General features: G+C 43.0%; 1 protein-coding gene across 1 annotated transcript in view; it reads left to right on the top strand.

The window, feature by feature from the left end:
• Positions 1-15406, top strand: part of ELOVL2 (ELOVL fatty acid elongase 2) — a 103264-nt gene that overhangs the window by 70588 nt on the left and 17270 nt on the right. The window contains exons 4-5 of the mRNA XM_032786925.2: positions 8377-8454; positions 10067-10238. Coding sequence (XP_032642816.1) covers positions 8377-8454; positions 10067-10238 — 250 coding nt within the window. The remainder of the gene's footprint in view (positions 1-8376; positions 8455-10066; positions 10239-15406) is intronic.

Genomic DNA, 15406 nt, shown 5'->3' with positions numbered 1-15406 from the left:
TTTGGCGGTAGCAGGGATAGACATACCCCTTCTAGCTTTAATCTAGCTAGCATGGTAACGTGATGCAGCACCACAAGCTTTAGCCCTGGCTAGCAACCAGAGTATGAATCCCCTGGAGACCCCATGTACGCCTACTGAGGTAATTCAGACCTGATCTGCTAGATCCAATTGTATAGACAACAATCTTCTGTGACTGCTTAATCCAGACCTGGAGTTGAGAGACAGTGTGGTGACACCAGCTAGCTCAGCCTAGGGGAGCCAGAACTCCAGGGAAAACAGCAGTGTCCACTTGGCTCAATGAACAGTCACAGTTATATTCATTAGCGTCCTGTCTCTCTTCACATGCAAGACCGCAACAGATCCCATCATTTGGATCAAACTATTTGGCAGCAGCACTTCTTGTTGATAACTGACATGAGCTGCTGCTTCTGGCAGGGAGGGTATCTTGTCTTCCTGCTTCTCTATTTTCTTATTCTTCTCTTTCCTTTTGTTTTATCTGCTTCTCTTCCCCCTCCTCATCACCTTGTGCTTTCTTTTCTCACCCCCTTCTTCCCAGACCCCCTTCCCTTTTCTCCTTCTCTGCTTTTTGTTTCTCCCTATCCCCTCTCCTGCTCGCCCTTTTTTCTCTGTCCCTGTTCACTTTCCCCAGTACTCTTCCCCCCCCCCCACCATGGGTTTCCTAATTACTTTTTTTAAAAAAGTAAAATATATATATAAAAATGCATAATGCTCCTTTTCAGAGGAAGCCGGATGGTACTAACATCATCTTAAATACAACTAATTGAGACTTCCTTTTGTCCCCAGTATAAATACCAAGTCCAACATCTGTCCTAGCTCATAATCACAGCTGAGAACATGCTGCAGGAGCCTGGGTTTTTAGAAGGGCTGTAGCAAGAAAAACAAGAAAAATTGTGCAGGAGATGGAATCTGGAGTCAGTAGTCAATGGGGAATCCATCTGGTGGGGGGCCCAATAATAATTATGCTTGGATGCAATGCCTCTCTCCTCTCCTTATGTTCTGGGCCAGGGGAAGCAACCTGTGGCTGTTGGACATGTGTTTAGGAAGCCACACATGGGAGGTTTGGAAGGTGTTCCACTGCTTTCCCACAGAGCTAAAAGCAACTGTTCTGGTCCAGAAATCCAGTGTTAAAGAAAGTCCATATAAAAGTCACCAGTATTGTAGTTCAGTAATTAACATGTGATTCTCTCTTCTAATCTAGTATTATAGGATAATGCATGAGAAAGTTGTGATTATGTGTCTGTAATCCCATCAAGGGGGATCCGATGATGTATTAAACTTCAATAGTTACTTTTGTTGCTTACTCTAGCATTCAGCCAGTGGAGAGATTTCAGCATCCATCTCCGGCATGACTTCACCGGCCTCAACAGTGTGTCTGTACTGACAGACACAGCTTCAAACTATAACAACACAATTGCTCTTTTTAAACAGGCAGGAGTAAGATTTCTGTACCAGAGCTGTCACTGTGAGCTTGGTCCCAGTCTCCTTATAGTTGAGTTTTTGAGTAAAGATGTATATATGTTTGTATTACAGTAGAAGCCTATTAATCAGAATACTGAGCTGCAGTGATAAATGAAAAATGTATCAGCGATCAGGATGTTGCAGTTAAGCAGAATGGTTTAGTATTATGTTCACGTGGCAGTGTGAATCTTCCCCCGCCCAAGTGACCCTTTATCTAAAAGAAACCAAGTAATAAGACATGACCATTATTTCCAGGGGGATAGACTGCCACAGAAGCAGAACATTTTAAGCAGTATTTCCTGGAGAGAGAGGGACAGAGAGAGAGAATTATTTATTACATTTGGGGAAAAACTTTTACTTCCTTAGCACATCTTCCACTTTCCCAGAATGTCTGTGTGTCTGACATTACCTGAAAGCTTTTCAGGGCAGGGACTGCTCCTCGTAGGTGCTTGAACAGCATCCTGGGGCACCTACTTTGATGGGAGACTCTGGCTGCTATGGTAATACAGATAAAAGTAGTAACATTAATGTGTGGCTTCAGCTACACAGGAAGGAAAGGAGCAGGTCTAGTGGTGAAGTCAGGACACCTGGTCTGCTGCTGACTCACATTGTAACATTGGGCATGTCAGATAGGGAGATACTGAGGCACATAAGATCAGTCAAATAAATATAAAACAGCAGCTGGGTGGGAGGGTTAATTGAACCCCCTACTCTGCGTGGGCAGCTGCAGATCCAGCCCACATTCCTCTCACCCCCATACATGCCGTCCAAACTTTAAAAAGATCCAGAAAGGATCTATTAGGTACTCCCCAAAAGGAGTCCCAGGCTTAAAAACGGTGTCACAAAGTAGAATGATCTGATGAGGTTCAACAAGGACAAGAGTCCTGCACTTAGTGCATAGGATTCTTCCTTCCTACTACAGACTAGGGACCGAATGCCTAGGCAACAGTTCTGCAGAATAGGACCTAGGGGTTACAGTGGACGAGAAACTGGATATGAGTCAACAATGTGCCCTTGTTACCAAGAAGGCTAACGGTATTTTGGGCTGTATAAGTAGGAGTATTACAAGCAGATCAAGGGATGTGATCGTTCTGCTCTATTCAGCATTGGTGAGGCCTCATCTGGAGTACTGTATCCAGTTTTGGGCCCCACACTACAAGAAGGATGTGGAAAAATTGGAGAGAGTCCAGCAAAGGGCAACAAAAATGATTAGGGAGCTGAAGCACACGACTTATGAGGACGGGCTGAGGGAACTAGGATTATTTAGGGGGATTCCAAAGAGGATGGATCTAGACTGTTCTCAGTGGTAGCAGATGACAGAACAAGGAGTAATGGCCTCAAGTTGCAGTGGGGGAGGTTTAGGTTGGATATTAGGAAAAACTTTTTCACTGGGAGCGTGATGAAACACTGGAATGGGTTACCTAGGGAGGTGGTGGAATCTCTTTCCTTAGAGGTTTTTAAGGTCAGGCTTGACAAAGCCCTGGCTGGGATGATTTTGTTGGCGATTGTCCTGCTTTGAACAGGAGGTTGGACTAGAACCTCCTGAGGTCCCTTCCAACCCTGATATTCTATGAAGTATACCTCAAATAATGCAAGATTCATGATAAAAGTCACAAGAGTTGGCTACACAGGCATTACCAAAATGACATAACAAAAATATCTGCTGATGAAAAAACTGCATAGAGGCTGCATAGAGCAATTGTGAGAAATAGCAGAAGAACCCAGGGCAGGGGGGAGGATGTAAGAAGCAGTAGGAGCTTCCTTCCCATTGAAGCTTTATCTTCTACCTTTGGGCCAAATCTTGCAACTGGATCCAGGTGTGCCACCCTCTGACTCTAGTTGCAAGATTCCACTATTTCATGAGCTGGGGAAGGGAGGCACATAGAAAAACAACAAATTATGAGCAATAGCAATACTTCCTTTCTTCTTGTTTTCATTAGCAATATGAGTGGTTGAAGCTTTTAGCAAAACTGGTTGCATTTATTTGACCCAGCTGAATACATTCCTTACTGGAACGCCTAATATCACCCTCAATAAAGCTTTGTTCAAATGAGATCCTATTACTCCAGTCCTGTACCTGTTGCCAGTCAAGGGCAAGATGACAAACTGAGGTTCTTCCAGCATGTCTGAAATGACAAGGTAATGATTAATCAGCTAATCCAAGAAACCTTGTCTGTAAGACTTCTGTTTTTCGTATAGGCAAGGAAGTACCCATTCAGGCTCCTATGCTCCCCTCTGCTTTGCAGAGAAAGGCAAAGCTATGGGAAACTGTTAGGAAGGGCATTGAGAGAGGCTGGACAGAAAAGCAACTAGGCAGTAGCATCCCACCTCCACCAAGTAATTGCCTCTGCCAAATGCAGCGTGGGAGCTCAGCTCTGCATGTTCATGGTGATGTGTAGAGCGGGAACAATTGGTGAGTTAGGGAACCCCCATTCAGTGCGGTAAATTCTCTGTTCAGAAGACTCTAATTTAGTATTCATTTTGTATTGCAACTCCCCTTGTACTGTTTAGCACAAAATCCAGGAGGGGGTGGGATCAGGAAGATGGTGGAAAGCCAGCCAGTAGCAGCATGCCAGTGCAGAGTGCTGTGCTGGAAAAGAGGAATGCTGCAGTAGAGGGTGAGTCAAAGGTCTTCTACCAGTATTAGTTTTCCCACAGATCATGACCCAATCAGAGCCTTGCTGAAAATACACCTGCTTTTTCTACAGTGCTGCCAGCCCCTCTACTTTAAGGGGAAAACACAAAGCCACAGGTGGAATAAACCTGTTGAGACCTGGGGGTCATTTTCCACCCTCTTTTCCACAGGAGAAGAAGTGAGTACACACAGGCCAGAGAACACAAATCCTGGAGGTACACGGTAGAATGCAAAAAATGGGAACTGAAGCTCTTTGGCAGAGCATGTTGTGTGATGTCAGCTGCACCAGGCATTTGCAAAAAGAGTTCTTCAGCTGGATATTCTAGGCAAATGATCCCATTCTGCCCATTTTAGTGACCTGTAGCACACATTGTAAACAAGACCAGTGGTATTTGAACTGTTCTAAAGGAATGGGAAAAAAATCCCCCCCCACTCTTTTTTAAAAAAACAATACTGACCTGGAAAAATATTTAATTATTATTACTTCATAAATCCATGTCTTTAACACCCATCCTTGCAGCACAGCAGATGCTCTAAAGCTTGTTTTGGCTGTAGGCACCTGACATTTTAAAATGAAAGGGACAGCACAAGACTTCTTTTCATTCATATTTATAAAAAACATGTCCTATTCTATTTGCCAGTGCTTTAGATATATTAAAACTGAAAGTTCTGAAACCATTCTAATTTAAATTTTCACCATTAATAGCACCGGTTTACATTTGAACTTCATTCAGTTTGAACGATGCAACTGGATCAGTTCCCCTCTTCGAGTTTCACAACCAAAGCATAAGGTGGCACTGCATGGTTTGCAAACTCTGCTGGAGGCTTTATTTAAATCAAAAAAGGTGTTGGTGAAGCGGGGGACACTCTGGTTTCACTGACACATTATAGATTAAGATATTTCAATACATTTTATAATATTTTAGAAAACCATTCTCTCTTTAAAATAAAATATCCTAAAAGTGGGGACTAAGACAGCTGAGATTTAAAAGCTCAGTTTTCTTGAACTAAAGCAGTACAAAGTGCTTTTTGCTTTTTCAGATGAGAAGATGGGCTTGCTTGTGGCTAAATCAAGGACCAGAAGTCAATCAATTTGAGTTCCATTCCAAGCTCTGCCTCATACTTCCCTGCGACCATAGACAAGTCATTTGTGGACTGATTTTCAGAGAGGAGATCAATGGGACCTGCAGGGAGTCAGGGTACCTCATATCTGTGACCACAGACACAGCTGACAATGAGGATTAAACCTGTGGCTTAAGGAGGACAAACCTCTACCACTTGAGCTAAAGCAGAAATGCTTTAGTTAGGAAAAAGTAGCAAGCTGCTAAACTGTTGGGTCCTGCCACTAAAGAAAGATATTTCCATATATTCTAAGCCAAAATATTTCATTGCCACCCTTGAAAAAAAGTAATAATCTCCCTTTTAGTCTATTTCATAATCTGCCTTCTGGAGCTGTTGTGAACCTCATAGATTCTCAGATAGAAGGTGAATGTAATGTAAGGTCTAAAGTTTGTTTTCTTCAGTTAGGGATTTTTACAGTTCTGTACTGGAAATAACAGTAACTTGTAGAAGAACTTGGGTCTCTACTTATTCTACTTCAGGGATAAGCAGGAGCATACAGAACACTGGCCTGCAGAGCTAAGAAATGTAAATGAATGGTTTGCCAGAGAATTAAGAAGTCTCTTTTTTTCTTATTGTTCCCAGTATTTTTTTAAACTCCTGTAAGTACATAGAATGAGTCCCTTGGGTTTCTCACTAGAAAATGGGTGTGTTATGATAAAACAGTATAAAAGGACATTTTCACAAACAACTCTTTATAGAAGGATATTAAATAACCCATTCTCACCATCCTTACAAAGATCTGTTCTGACCGAACCTCATGGAACAGTACAGCTAAAAAGGTTGAGGTATTTTGTTTCTTTGCATATTGATTGAATAAGACATTACATCACACTTGCTTGAATGTCCAATGGGAATAGCAGTGATTTCATCCACTGACAACCATCGGGCTGTAGATAGAATAGCTATTTAAACTTCAATGGCAAACTAATTTGTAAACTATGAAAATACTGTAGGTTTCCTGCACAGTATGTGTATTTCTGTTCAATAAGTATGATTCACTTTTATGTATACACACTGTAGGAAACGTTGTCCTAAGCCTCCTGTGGTGGGGAAAGAGATACTGGCAATCATTGAATAGAGGGTTTCTCATGGGGCATGTCAACATCAGGTGTGGCAGCAAAAGTCCATACAGTACTAAGCAGTTCTTTTCATTGCACTACCTACTAAAGTAGGGTGACCAGACGTCCTGATAAAATCGGGACTGTCCCGATTTTGAGAAGTTTGTCCCACGTGCCAACCAGAGTACGGTCGGGACACCATTTGTCCTGATATTTTGTTTCCGGGTCTTTGGCGACAATTCGGCGGCGAGTCCTTCAGTCGTGGATTGTCTTCAGTGGTATTTCGGCAGCGGGTGCTTCTGTCTTTGGTGGCAAGGTTTATTACCCACCGTTGAAATACTGTCGAAAACTGTCTGTGACTGAAGGACTCTCCTCTGAATTGCCGCTGAACTCCTGGACGGGTGAGTGTAAACAAACAAAAAACAAATCCTCCCCCCGTGGTATTCCCGATATTTTCCTCTTAACATCTAGTCACCCTATATTACAGTACAGGAATGGTGTTTTTTGAACAGCACCTAAAGCTGATCAGAAGCAGAAATGACCTTCAGTAAATGGCAACATGCATCAGGACACAGATTTTACCTCAGCTTGCTCTTCAGAAAGAAGAAAAACAGTCATTTAGGAGACAAGCTACTGTTTTTTCCCTTATCTTTCCATCCCTCCTCCAAGGGCCAGATTTTGCAGTTTATGTCACAAGTCTGGGCAACCGCACCGGTATCCCCCCTCGGCAGGCAGTAAGGACATCCACTCTAGGTTCCTGGCTCCTCAGTCATCACCTCTCTTGGATTCAGACCCAAGACTCATTCCCCACTGAGCAAGGTTTTTCCAGTCTGCACAGTTCCTTGCCTACACTGTGAGTTTCCCCGCAAGCCAAACCACCTAAACGGACATGCGTGTCTGCACCATGCTTTCTCCTCAGAGGCTATAAACAACACAGTTGCCCACAGTTATAAATTACCACACAAAGTACATTTATTCTTAAGATGAAAGTTTTACAGAGCACACATAGTAAGAATAGAAGACCCTACATGCATGCTAATAAGCTTACCAGAGATCACCCCGCCAAATCTAACAAGGGTTCTGGTCAGTGACAGTCCTTCTATTCCTTCCACAATAATTGGACTCCCTTCTTTGGACAGGCGGTTCTGACCATTTTCTGGAACAGAAAGAAGGCCTTAAATCAGTTTAAATTCAGGCTGTTTATCCAAAAGTCCTTTGTTTGATATAGTCTCTGGAGAATCCAGTTTGAACCGGTACGTGCAAGCCTCTCCAAGTGGCTGTACCTCCCTGGAGGTGTTACAGCCTGAGTGGATTTGTCTAGTCACCCACATTGGTCTTAGTTTCGGGAGGAGCTGTGCTCACCTTCCCCCCCGTGTGGACTTCCAGAGACCCGCAAAATAATCACAGCAATGCCCTTTGCAGTGCTATATTTGTTTTGTAGTGTTGCATGGTGTTAACGTCTCATATTTATGTGACACTTTAATGCAGTATCAGGATACCCCTATGAAATTATTTTAAAACTCTTTGTCACTTCATTCAGTACAATATATACTCTCTTCTCCTGGGATATATATATATGAATGATATGGGAAAACATGTATTCTCTCCCTCCTCCCCCAGCCCAAATACACTTTGTTTGGATGAAGAGGAAAAGATATTGGCTGCACCAATAATCTGTTTAGCACTTCTCCTGCTGCCCTGCATGCATCAGATAGAACAGCTCTACGTAAAACATAGGCTTTCTACAAAAAATGCATGACTTCCTAAAGAGCTGTAGGTTGAGAAGCAATGTTAGAGATGACAACCTATCTATGATAGTTTTGAAGTGTCAAGTCCAGCAAAATGAGAAAGGCAGGGTTTGTTGCATTGTATATTTCCATCACCACCGTCTAACCTTTTAATTCCAGAACTGAACTCTATTCTGATATATGCAAATAGACTACTTTAATAGCATCTGTTCATGGGATGAATCGGCAGTGGCCCAAATTCTGTGCCATTTCCACTGCAACACTGAGCGGAAGCACAGAGGAATATGAATGAATACTTTTGTTGACTGATTTTTCTGTGTGTGTTTTGTTCCAGCTTATGCTGTCCAGTTGGGAAGGAGGCTATAACTTACAGTGTCAGAACCTTGTCAGCGCAGGAGAAGCTGATATCCGGGTGAGGCAGAAACAGCAACTCAGTAACTAAAAGATGTTGTGGTCTATTTCTCCATAGGCTTTGGTGCAATTCCCTTGCATCACTAGCCTACTTATATTTTAGCATTAGGATTTTTAAAAAATGATATTATTTCTGTTTGTTACACAGTGGGATATGTATATGCTGATCCTGGTTGGATGTATTCTCATTCCCCAGTACAGGGTAGAGAACAATGTGAGAAGTATATTTTTGTTCTGGAAAGGCTTTTACAAAAGTTTATGTCCACTATTTCTGACTCATCTGGCATTGCATCTTCATTAATTATCAGAACAGATACCAATACAAAATGGAAATGTTTTCTATGGAAAACTAACCCCTTTAATTAAATACCTATGGTGAAATTGTCCATGCAAATTTGGGTTCTTGTGGGTCCAAACTAGCACCTGAACCAGCCTGAACTATGGGAATGTTTGGATCCATATTTTGCCTCTTCACCTCATCTCTAGCCTTGACTCCTATTACACACCTTAAAATTCAAAGTTTTGTCCTTCTATTGTTCCAAATTCTCCATAAATTCTCTCACCTGATATAAGCCACAAAAAGTGTCCTGTGGCACCTTATAGACTAACAGACGTATTGGAGCATAAGCTTTCATGGGTGAATACTCACAAGCCTGCATCTGACGAAGTGGGAATTCACCAATCAAAGCTTATGTTCCAATATGTATGTTAGTCTGCAAGGTGCCACAGGACCCTTTGTCACTTTTTACAGATCCAGACTAACATAGCTACCCCTCTGATACATGTCACCTGATCTAGTTAATCATTCTTCCTTTTCATCCTGATACTTACTTCATTCCTCCATTTTGGCCCCTCTTCTCCTTTTCTAGGACTTTCCACGTTTTGTTTGGCAAGAGTCACTCGGACACATTTTCCCATCTATATAATGTTTTCCCTGCTCCTCCCTCAGAGATACTAGTTTAAATTTTCTTCTCTCCCTCTTAGCTTATAGGGTCTATGAATCTCACTGCAATACTCCGCATTAAGGGTCCTGTGAAATTACCATATTCTGGGCTCGTATTAATTGTCATTTCTCTCTATGGAGGATCTGCTCCACTGTGTCCAGGGGGCTTTGATAATGGATTATGTGGACTGCCTACTTTACTCTTTTGAGAACTTGTATATTACAACACATTTAAAATATTTAGTCATTTATTTTTTTTCAGATCACGTTTGAAAAGTATTCCAATAGCAACAGTCCCCAAGTCGGTTGCTGCTCAAGTATCCCACTAGTTCATTATGCTTCACATTCTCCCCACTCACGTATCTGCCTGTGGAGCCCCCGAGAAAAAGGCTATTGTAACTTTTTGATGCAGATGAAGAGCAATGAGAAAGCCTTGCTTTAGAAGTTTAGATCACAAGGTATTTTCATAAAATCTTCATTACGTGCAAAACAGATTAGAGGTCTAAGAGTGTTTAGGGAATAAGAAACATTTGGCCAAATCCTGCCGTCTTTCATCCATGGGAAAATGACTTCAATGGGAATTTTGTTAGAACGAGGATTGATTAAGATAGCAGAATGTAGCCCTTTACGAACAGACCTTCCCCCCCCCCCCTTTCTCTTGCTCATACAGGTGACCAAGGTGTTGTGGTGGTATTATTTTTCCAAAGGAATTGAATTCATGGACACTATTTTCTTTGTACTGAGGAAGAAAAACAGTCAAATTACTTTCCTTCATGTATACCATCATGCCACTATGTTTAACATCTGGTGGTGTGTTCTGAACTGGATCCCTTGTGGACAAAGTAAGTGTTTCTATCATTTTCTCCGCAGTACGTTAAGGGGTGATGTAGGGGATTTGCAGACAGCTATGCATTGCAATCATATTAGTAGTAATATTAGCTACCTGCAGAATTATTCACAAATCCCTGCAAAATCAAGGTGAGTATATAGTCATATAGATTTATTTTCAGAGGTTCTGAGCACCTGCCGCTCCTATTGAAATAAAGAATTGTGAGTGCTCAGGATCACAAACTACCAAGCCACGAAACTATTGCTACATGCTCAGATACTAGAGTTATGAATAAGGCTACAATTTAGTCATGTGCATTTTTAGTAAAAGTCATGGACAGGTCATGAGCAATAAACAAAAGTTCACAGTCTGTGACTTGTCCATGACGTATACTATAAAGATCCCTGAGAAAATCTTGGGGGGAGAGGGGGGGCGCCACGCATTGCTGGGGAGGCACTGCTTGTGGGGGATGCCCTGGGAGGCCACTGCTGAAGGGGTCCGCTGATTGGGGGGGCACCCCGGGTCCAGCGGCACCAACTGGCAGGGGCTGCTGAGCAGCAGCTGCTCTGGCCACCCCTGAGACCACTGCTGAGGCAGGGGGCAGGAGAGTGCTGCTCTGGCAGGGAGCTGGGGCCCGGGAATGCTGCTAGGGACTGCTGAGCAACAGATGCTCTGGCTGCCCCCAGGACCACTGCTCAGGCAGTGCTTCGGATCAGCTACCCAGGTCCGCCTGAGCAGCGGCTGCTGCGGCTAGCCCTGGGGCCATGCCAGCAGCTGCTAGTATAGCTGTTCCCAGTGTCGCCCGAGTAGCTGGCCCGGAGATCAGCCACATTGGCTGCTGCAGAAGTCATGGAGGTCGCAGAAAATCACAGAGTCTGTGACAGACCCAGTGTCCTAGTGATGAGCACAGTATAAAGTGCCTAGACTGACAGATAGGACCTGATTCTTCTCAAACACACTTATTTCATGCAAGTGTGTCTTCCTCAAATAATATAACTGAGAGAAGAATCTGTCCCATAAGATACTTAAGGCAAAATAATGATGTCAATGGAAATTTCACCCCTGCTGTATAGCACAACATTCAAATGCTTATGTATTTTTGACTTCTTGCACTAGTAAGATCTTTCGTTTATAAATGTGTAACTAAGCATCTGTGACCAGCATAACTGATTTGAAGATATTTAGAAGTATGCAGGCCAAACTGAAAAAAAACTGTGTACTCAAAACCACTATATAGCAATAAAGAGAATATTCAAACTCCATCCAGAGTAGGCAAAGCCAAGTTTGTGTGCTTATGAGGAATTGCCATTGCTTACTATCTTAGTGAAGGTTTATGCTCCCCCCTCAAGTGTGAATATCTTAAACAATAATTTAACTTTTCAACTTCACACACTACTGAAGAATCGTAATTACATTTGTCACCAAAACTTTGACAAGCCAACAACTATCATATTCTCAAGACCTTGTTTTGAATAGGCAAAGGTCTGATCCTGCTCCCCTTGAAGTCGGTAGCAAACCATCCATTTATATGGGAAGAGGATTCAGCCTTAACTTCATATGAGGCCTGGGCTGTTAGGAGAGAAAGGGACTATGTCTGCTCTCACTTATACAAAAGTAAATCAGAAGTAACTCTACTGAAGTGCAATGGAGTCACACTGATGTAAAACTGATGAGAAATCAGTATCAGAGTACACCCTGCACTTGGCAGTGTAAGTGTAACACGTTCACTGTCTCTTAAAAACATTCCTCTCTTTGAATCGCAGACCCTACATTCATGAATTTGGCTTGTTTTAGAGTCCTATTTTGAAGACTTGAAATTTGACTGCATAGTTGGTAGGAAGTCACAGTGATGCAGAGTAATGTGCATTTTATCCAAGTGAAACCAGATGTCTTTGTGACAGAAAATTGGCCTTCTCTGGCTTACTAGACATCAAAAGTCAGTATAATAATTATTGTTGTGGAATATATCTGCTATTATCAGATCATGTTCATCTTGACTGGAAATTGTCATTCTCACAGTCTCCTCTCATACCCAAGGGAAATAGTGATAGTTAGAGACTGCTCTCGCTGCATTCTGGCTTAGAGTGGAAAGCGGAGAATTATTTCTAGCATCAAATCAAGAACATTCCTGTTAGTGGGTAAATGGAGTGAATTTTTTTCCCTGTAGCCTTGTCATCTAAGTTGAAAAGAAAATTAAATGTTTTAACTTAGTTTTTAAGCTTTGGTTCCTACATCCCTCAGAAGGGAAAGTATCTCAACCTATACAAAATTCAGCAGCTCTATTTTTAAAGTAATGTGTTATAAGTTCTTATTTTTAATAGTGTAGGACCCAAGTCTCCACTGCGTAGTGCAGTCACTTTGATTGTGTGAAGTACGTGTAAAATACTCCCACAGATCCTGTGGAGAATTGTGATTTGGCAATGATTTACACACACTGTACAGGTATCAAGGACTGCTTATGGGCAAGGCAAGTCGACTTGCCAGCCTCTGTGCTCTCTTCTATAGCTAACGCACAGGACCTGATTCTCCACTCTGTTCACCTCTTTTACAGCAGCATAATTGGAACAGAGAATAATTGTGATGCTTCCTGGGCTACCCCCAGTTGTGAGGCACCGCGCTTCCACCTGCCCTTCTGTAATAAGTCCCTGTCCCAAATCTGGACCTTAGCGTCCAAAATCTGGGTGCTTAGCATGAACCTCCAAGCTTAATTACCAGCTTGGATTTTATCTCACTGCCACCAATCAGGATTCGGAGTACCTGATAAACTCTCCCGGGTCTCCCCCAAACCTTTCCCTGGGGGGACCCCCAAGACCCAGAAGCTCTGAGTCTTACCGGCAAGGGAAATACTCCACTTCCCTTCCCCCTCCCTCTCCCACCCAGACTTTCCTCTCTGGGCTAACCTGGGAGAGCTGATGCAATCTCTTTACATCACAATACCCAGAAGCATGTCTCCTTTATTCCACAAAGAGACAAACCCCAAATACAAGGAAACAGAGATGGTCCTATCTCTTCCCCCTCCCACCAACTCTCTGGTGCTGCAGCTTTACCCTCCGTAGATCTAACACAAAGAGAATCCCCTCCCCTTGTTCCTTGACCTACCCAGAGAGAAAACTCAAACAAGTCTTAAAAAGAAAACTTTATATAAAAGAAACGAAAGCATAAGATATAACTCTGCATCAAGTGACAAATACAGGGCTATTGTTTAAGAAAGTAATGAACAAACAGTTGATTTCAAAAGAGGATCAATTTGAAAATCCCAGCAACTCACACATGTAATAACAAGAATAATATACCCTATTGCTTATTACTTGTTGTATCACATTGGGACCGAGGGGTGAATGAGCTTGGAGTAGAAAAAAAAAAGCTCTTTCTTATAGCCGAGGAGAAACAAAACAGAGCGAAAAGCAGACACACCCAGAATTCCCTCCCTCACTTTGAAAATCAGGTGTCATGATTCGGTTCTTGGTCAGGTGTTTGGTTCCCTTTGTTAACCCTTTACAGATAAAAGAAACATTAACCCTTAGCTATCTGTTTATGACACCTTCACATGAGGAAGCCTTGTCCGTGCCTGCTGGAGGTCAGCTCCCCAACTCCACTGGCCACGTGAACACAAGCACACTCCTCCAAGCCTCACAGGCCCTAGTGTCTCTTTATAGGTTCACACTCGGCACATTGCAACCCTTGAGCCCCCACCCCACCCCAAACATCTCCCTGGAGTGTCTAGCCCCTGTTCCACTGGACACTTACCGTATTCAGATTCACTGAATACCACTTTCATCTGAGATCACTTCTCCGCTTAACCCACAGGGCTCAGCTATAGCTTTTCTGCCAGGTGGAGTCTGCAACAAGGACAAGGTTTAACATACCAGGAGGTTCCTCTTACCAATCCAAAACAAAACCAGCTCGAGCCCCCTCCCAGTAATTGGGAAAATTAACTACCGCCCGTAAGAGGCAGTACTTCCCCACTTGCAAACTCCAAGTCTGTGTGTAACAAGGGAAAACTTAAAAAGAAAGGAAACCCAGCATTAATTTGGGAAAACACAGCAACCAATTCAAAAGCATCTAACCGTAAGCAAACACCCACCCCACAGTACTTTGAGCCATGTCCTTTGCCTCAGTTTCCCAACTTACAGGAAACAAATGTCTCTTTAATACAATCACTCCCCTTGTCCTCTACTGCACTCCACTCACAATTGGTTGCCTTTGGTAAGCTACTCTTATCTCTGCCACCTCTGGCCACTCACTACCACCTCTGCTGCTAGTATCTTTGCCACCACTCAGCTCTGCTGCTACTGCTACTTGCCACTCACTGTTACCTCTGCAAATGTTGCATTCTGAGGGTCCACCATAAAACCCAGCTCTTAGTGATCTCACTGAGTAGGGAACACATCTCAGCTCTCTCTCTTCATTACCTTTCACTGCAACACTGTCTCCCCACTGGGTCTAAGGCCTAGTCTCTAGACCTGCTCACTAGTGATTCCAACTCTAGTAACTTCTGAACAGAAACAAGGACACTCTGGGGAATCCAATCAGCTGTCTTTAGATACTAAAGAGGAGAGCTCAAATGGTGTCTAGGACTCTTTAGGCAGAGTCCATATCAGATAGAAATACCCATCCCACCCCCATCTCATTTTCACTGGGATTTGATATTCCTAGCCTCTGCTTAGCAAGTGAGTGTCAGTTTAGGGTAACCCCCTTAATCAGGGCATGCTAAGCACAGTTCTGCTCATACAATAAGGATGATAATTCTAAAGTGAATTGTAACCCAAACTAGCCAAACTTGATCACTTTGGCAAAACAGCTCTGTCAGCTGAATACCTAGGCAGAGTGAGTGTGTCAATGCAAATATGGTCTCCTCCTGAAACCTTTTCCCCCAGTTCATCATTGGATGTCAGAAGACAGCTCATTCAGACCCTGCTTACATAGATATCAGTGTATCAGCGCAGCGGGTCTCCTAGGCGAAAGACCCAGTGTGGGCTTTGCTTCCCAAGATATACAAGTCACGTCCTTTGTTTTCATTCATAAACAGGACACCTGCTGGTGCTTTGTTTCTTCCTGTAGATTCTCTCTTGTAGACACTGCAACCTTACAACTGGAACCTGGGCTCAAGGCAAGTTTATACTACTATGCTATATGGGTGCAGCTGCGCCGCTGTAGTGTGTCTGATGAACACATGCAATG

Source organism: Chelonoidis abingdonii, chromosome 2 (genome assembly GCF_003597395.2).
Source record: "Chelonoidis abingdonii isolate Lonesome George chromosome 2, CheloAbing_2.0, whole genome shotgun sequence".
NCBI classification, from domain to species: Eukaryota; Metazoa; Chordata; order Testudines; family Testudinidae; genus Chelonoidis; species Chelonoidis abingdonii.
Note: the sequence above shows the minus strand (reverse complement) of the source record. Positions and strands in the feature narration are given on the sequence as shown.